Genomic DNA, 6,217 nt, shown 5'->3' on the forward strand with positions numbered 1-6,217 from the left:
TTGGATGGGCAACTAGGAGAAATATTGGCTTATTTTCATAGCAATCACTGAGCTCTTTGGGTATCAAGGAATCACAAAGTTTTTATTTTATTAATAAATAAATATAGTGAAAATAAGATGATTGAATAGTACCAAAGAATTCAAATGGTGCAATTATTTAGAAGTGGAGGTAGAATATTGCTTTATTCCAAAATAATTTCTCCATTTATTCTCATTTGAAGAGACGTGACATTGGTATCTAATTTTAGCTACTTATTAGTACTCGTAAGTTAATTTTTATCTTTAGCTACGTAAATATTCTTCCAACACTGAGTACTCCCTCCGTCCCGGAATACTTGACCTGTTTTCCTTATCGGGTCGTCCCTTAATACTTGACCTGTTTCTAAAAATGGAAATATTCTAACAATATTATATTATTTCTCACTCCACCCCTATTAACCCACCTACCCCCTACTCCATACAAAAAATAATTAAAAATTCAACCCCTACTCTCCCCCAACCCCACCCCTTTACACATTTCCCACTAACTACATTAAAATAATACCCCACTATCAACTACTACCTATTAAATTAAATAAGTCAATTCAAGTCCCTTAAACTCTGTGCCGGTCAAACCGGGTCGAGTATTCCGGGACGGAGGGAGTATATATTCATTTTATTATCTTTTTGTGGTGCGGTAAGAATATAGTTTTCGATATATTGACTATTTTGACGAATATTTAGCTTTAAGAAATAAAAAAAAATCTGAAAAGGTAACTAAAGGATTACCAAATAGAAAGTATCAACCTAGGGCAAATGAATGTATATAAATACGCAATGTATGCATAGGTGGGAAAGCACACAACAAATAACTACACAATAAGCTTAAGGTTCTCTTGTTTAAGACATATTATCAAGGTAAACCCCATAATTTTGCAAATAATAAAAAAATAACAATTATTATTTTTCGCCTAAGTAATTGATTAATTGTTGTTATAGGAGGTTACGTAGCAAGTAAAGGGAAAATGGCTTCAGCACAGGCATCGATTGTAAGGAATGACCAGGAGGAGAAAGAAATTGTGCTTGCGATGGTAGAGAAGGCAAAGAGTATTGGAAAATCTGATGACAAGAATGTTGTGAACAAACATAGTTTGGCTCAAAACAGTGCGGTTGTCACCATGAACAACGCCACCACTGGGCTAATCAACTTTAACCAATCTAATGATTGGACAGGGAGTATCATTGGTGGCACATACCCCGTCAGTATTTTCTCTGGGAATCCGGGTACCTTCACCCATGCTGGGCAACCTAACAATGGCTCCCAAGGAGCGGTAGTTTACTCTGGAAATAACAAGCAAGGAATTCCTTGTGGATGGCTTTTGGCTTGGATTGCACCCACCAATAACTCCACGACCACTCCTAATAGGGTATAAATTCATCGATCTCGGTCTTATACTTGTTTTTTTTAATTAAGTTATCTATTAACACGTACATATATACTTCATCCGTATTTTAATAGATCGATCGATCTACTATTTAATTTGTTCTAGGTGTATGTTGAGTGTGGCCCGGTCGCTAACTATGATATCATAAACTGGACCACAATCAAAACTAAGCTCGACGTAGCAAATGCCTACAGCAACTACTTTGACCCAGCTACTCAGACCACTATTGCTGCTCAGCTCACTCCAAGCGGAAGTTTTGCTGCTCTTGGTGCAAATTTTGGAGCTATGTAATACTCCTAATATCCATCCTGCACGTAATTACGGGTCGTCACTCCTAATAATTAATAATTAATAATTAATATGCTACCAACCTAAGCATGTTAGTATTGATTATTATATTATACTACTTGAATAATGACCGCCCTAATTGTATCTTTCTTTCCCTAGTTAATTATATAAACCTTTATAATATTTCTACTTTTGTTTTCAATCGAATCAAATAAAAACTTTTTTTCACCATAGCTACGAACACAGTATATTAAACAATTTGTATATCCTCTTTTATATCGTTGTGACTTACAGCCTTTTTCGGCGAGGGTCTATATATCTGTTGAAGACGTGAAAAATATTATTTTCGTCTGGTTCGTCTGATTGTAGTCGAAAGATTGACCTCCTTTTTGATCTCGTACAAAGCTTTACCAAAGAAACAAATGAACTAAACTAAACACATGAACCTTAACTAGAATCAAACCCACCATAGAGTTGCTTACTACATTAAAACTATATAATTTTATTAAGATTTAACAAAAACAAAGCAGAATTGAAGAAAACGGGTCAAAAATAACTAAATTCCCGAAGAAATTAGGCTATTTTCGCCCTACAAAACCTAATTTTTGAAAACCCTAAAAAGAGAAAAGATGAGAGGAAGGAATGATGATAACCTTTACTCTATCTTAAAAAAAATTGTAAGATGGGACCCCGATTCTTTGTTGTGAATGAGACCAAAACTCATTTTTCGACAGTCAAATCCAATTCTCCGGCGTTGACCGGTACGTGCACTGCAAGTAACCCTTAAAAACCATTTTTTCACTCCAATTTTTCTCCAACCTTAACTACCTACAGAAAACCTAAAAAAAAAATATTATTTTCTCTCTCCTCGTTGCTCTGTTCCTTAACATTACCTGCTCCAAGCTTCTTCATCTTCTTCGTCAACTCGTAGGCTAGTGTTAATTAAAAAAAATCATAATTTTTCCTATAATTTTCATTGCAATTCGTACTAGGTAAAAGTAAAGCCCTAAATTTTTTGGTCCAATTTTTCCAATTTCTGAACTGTAGAAATTAGGGTTCATCAGGAAAAAACAAAATAGTTGAATTTGTTTTACTAGATGGATTTGTCTTTAACGAAAGGTTAAGATTTATGGCTGGGTATCGTGTAGACAAATTGCCATCAAACTTTTAGTAAGAGCATCATCAACTTAATGGTGACAACCGTTAGCATTTGATCTTACTACACTGACGTTGTGGAAATTGTTGAGGATAACCTATAAGATATTAGTCTATACGACTTAGAAAACCTACGAAGTGTAAGATATCTAGCTAGAATGTAATATAATAGAGGCGTATGCCCACGAAAAAGACAACACATCAACATATTTTCCCCTCACACTACAAAAAAAAGTTCTATTTATGACGGGAAATCCCGTCATTAACCCGTCATAAAAAACCAATTATGACGGGATTACCCGTCATAAGCCCGTCATGAAAGGGGGGCGTCGTAATTGATTACCCCGTCATGACCCCGTCGCAAAAGCTTATTGTGACGGGAAAAATTCCCGTCGCAAAAGCCTATTATGACAGGGAAAAATCCCGTCGCAAAAGGCTAAACACGACGGGCTAACCTCCCGTCGCGAAAAGCTAACTATGACAGGGGCACTCCCCGTCGCAAAAGACCATGAGTCTGATTCTTATAGCACCTTCTAGTTTCATGCACCTGCTAGTTATGAATCAATATATATCAATGATTACTACATACATAGTAATTCCATCATCAGATTGTAAAAGTACCATCAAGTTCATTTCACAAAATCCAAATTTACAGGGGCCCATGATTAAAACTACCACAATCAATTGTTTGATGCCCAAGACACAAAAAATAAGACCACAATAACAACACTTAATCTGATTACTACAATTAAAATAAAATTCAAAGTTTGCAGCAGATAGTAGAAAAGAGGCACATTAGCCCAGCAGGAAGCAAGGAAGCACATAGCAGCAGCAAGGAAGCACATAGCCGCAGCAACCTGAGAAGTAACAGCAGAGTATTAGAGTATTTAGTTAGAAAACGATATCTTCCCTACACCGGGAAATATTTTCTTCATGATAATCCAACTACGAAAAGAAAACGGAAATGCATCTAAAAATTAGAAGGGTTGGCTCAAAAAAGCTCATCAAACTGGCCAGGATAATCACTAGTGAAACAACCAAAGGCAGTACACCCACCATCAAATTTTAAGCCAAATCAACAATAACCCACCAACAATTGATATTTGAAGCCTTGGAAATCATACCTGTTGTTTGGGCAAACTGTTAAAAGGAATCAGTCAATGGAAATCATACATGTTGTGACACTCTAACTGTTGAATATAGGCCTATAAGAAATTTCAAGACAGAATTAGAACAGCAGAAAACAGGTGAACTAGTATGTGGGTCAATAAGATCGGCTCTTAATGCGGGGAGAGATAGGGGAAGAAAAAGAACAAGAGAGGGAGTCTCGTTGTTTATATGCAGGGAGAGGATTACCACTGAAACTTTTAATCAAGAAATCGCTTGACCATTGCTCTTTCTAAATGCTTTGACCATTGTTGCTACTGCCTCTCCACCAGCCTTTCCCATTCCAAGTGCAGCAACTCCTGCTTTTTGAGATATGCTGCTGGCACCTGAAGTTCACTAGAACAGCGGAACAAACAAATCAAATGTAGTTCCAAGGTAATTAACTCAGTAATTAGCCAGAGGATTCTTGCCCACTTCTAAATCCTGACATTTGACATGCAAAAACAATTTGATAGTTTGAACTTTGAAATCCCATCACTTGTTTGGAAGCCAGTTTCAAGTTCAATAGTTATACCTGGCTCTGAATTTTTCCGCATGCCGCAACAAAATGTTTAGGACCAGCTAGATATCCAACTTTGAATTGTAATATCCAGGCCTCTTTTATGTAACACCTCATGTCCTCATCTCCTCATGGAACTTCCTGCATTGTGCCAAAGAAAAGAACCCTTAATTCTATCAATTGCGTTATTTTACTATTCTATTCCTCTGAAAAACAACAACATAAGGTATAAACTTTAAATTGTATGTTTGAACAAGGATGTAGAGATTTTCTTATGGACTTGATAACTTTCCCCAAAAAATTTGAGCATTATACAAAGTATAGTAATAAGTACTCAAGATGATAGATACAGCTACATACCTGTTGGTATAATACTTTGTAACCCACAATCACGAGATGACATCGGGTTGCACAATACTGAAATACATATCCAATAGTATGAAACCATGTGGATATTAACCACCCTTCCTTCTCTGGCCCTCACTTCAATTTATACAGAATGAAATGCAAAACGTATAAGTTTCAGGAACCTTTGAGTTTATAGGATGAATTATAATGCCAAGTTCTATCCCAAATATTAATAGCAAAAGGCAAGAAACAATTGTATGAAAACATTAAATTCTGTGTTTTTAGTAAGAAATTACCTTTTCAAGTATAACTTGAATGAAGACAAGGTAGAAGCATTTGAGGTGTGTATGCAAATGGAGGCCTCTAATAAGTCACATATTTGTAAAATACACCTTCATCTAGAGTGGGAGCATATCCAAGTGAGTGCTAGTATCAATATCCATGAAATCCTGGGAAACAAATGGCAAATATTTCGATCACCAACATGACTGTGGTTCATGAAAGTGAAAATAAACTATAGAAGAGATACAGGATGAGCTTTACAAAGTCAAGCAGGGGAACAACACTGATGGAAGCACCACTTTGTGCACAATAAATGACATGAAAAGAATAGATAAGAAGATAATTCCTACAAAGAGAAGCTCTATAGCAACTATTTTCTACTCAATGAGTAAAAACAAATCTCAGAAATTATAAAATGTCATCGCAACTAAGAAGTAAGAACCTAATACAGAGCATAATTAGTTAAAATAGAATATCCAATGCTTCAATGTACAAGTTCAATGTACAAGTTAGGAGAGTTGAATTCGTTGTGGCAATTGTCTCCCACTCTCCGGAGAAGTTCAAAGCTAGCACAAAGACTAGTAACATATGATATGCATCCTAATTCAACAATTCTAAGCAAGTACACAATATATTTCATATTATCTTGTCTAAATTTGTGAAATTAAGTCTAAATAAACGACATGCCAAACACGCTATTTAAAATAACAAATATGATGCTTTGAAACACATAATTTACAAAAGAATAACAACATCAAATGCTCGATTGGAAGAGCAGACTTCTAACTCGGAGGAAGTTCAGAAAACAAAACTCTTCAGTAAAAACGAATTGGATAATGCAGACAAAGTAACTTTACCACTTAACCAAACAATTTTATGAAACTTGAATTCCAACTTTGAACTGTAATCTCCAGGCCTCTTTTATGTAACACCTCATGTCCTCATGGAATTCCTGCATTATGTCAAAGAAAAGAACCATTGATTCTATCAATTGCGTTATTTTACTATTCCATTCCTCTGAACAACAACAACAAGAACAACAAAATAAACGATA

The 6,217-nt window shown here is 35.6% G+C and overlaps 1 protein-coding gene across 1 annotated transcript; it reads left to right on the forward strand.

Moving 5' to 3' along the window:
- The first annotated feature begins 748 nt into the window (after positions 1-748).
- Positions 749-1,945, forward strand: LOC110779429 (jasmonate-induced protein homolog). Its single transcript, XM_021983946.2, has 3 exons — positions 749-897; positions 979-1,406; positions 1,530-1,945. Exons 2-3 carry the CDS (start codon positions 1,005-1,007, stop codon positions 1,713-1,715), a joined length of 588 nt encoding a protein of 195 aa, XP_021839638.2. The 5' UTR covers positions 749-897; positions 979-1,004; the 3' UTR covers positions 1,716-1,945.
- Positions 1,946-6,217: the final 4,272 nt, after the last annotated feature.

This window comes from Spinacia oleracea, chromosome 3 (genome assembly GCF_020520425.1).
Source record: "Spinacia oleracea cultivar Varoflay chromosome 3, BTI_SOV_V1, whole genome shotgun sequence".
NCBI lineage: Eukaryota > Viridiplantae > Streptophyta > Magnoliopsida > Caryophyllales > Amaranthaceae > Spinacia > Spinacia oleracea.

Coding starts and splice junctions, on each gene's coding strand:
- LOC110779429 (XM_021983946.2), top strand. CDS start 1,005: ATGGCTTCAGCACAGGCATCGATTGTAAGGAATGACCAGGAGGAGAAA. Junction 1,407..1,529: donor CCACGACCACTCCTAATAGG/GTATAAATTCAT, acceptor AATTTGTTCTAG/GTGTATGTTGAGTGTGGCCC.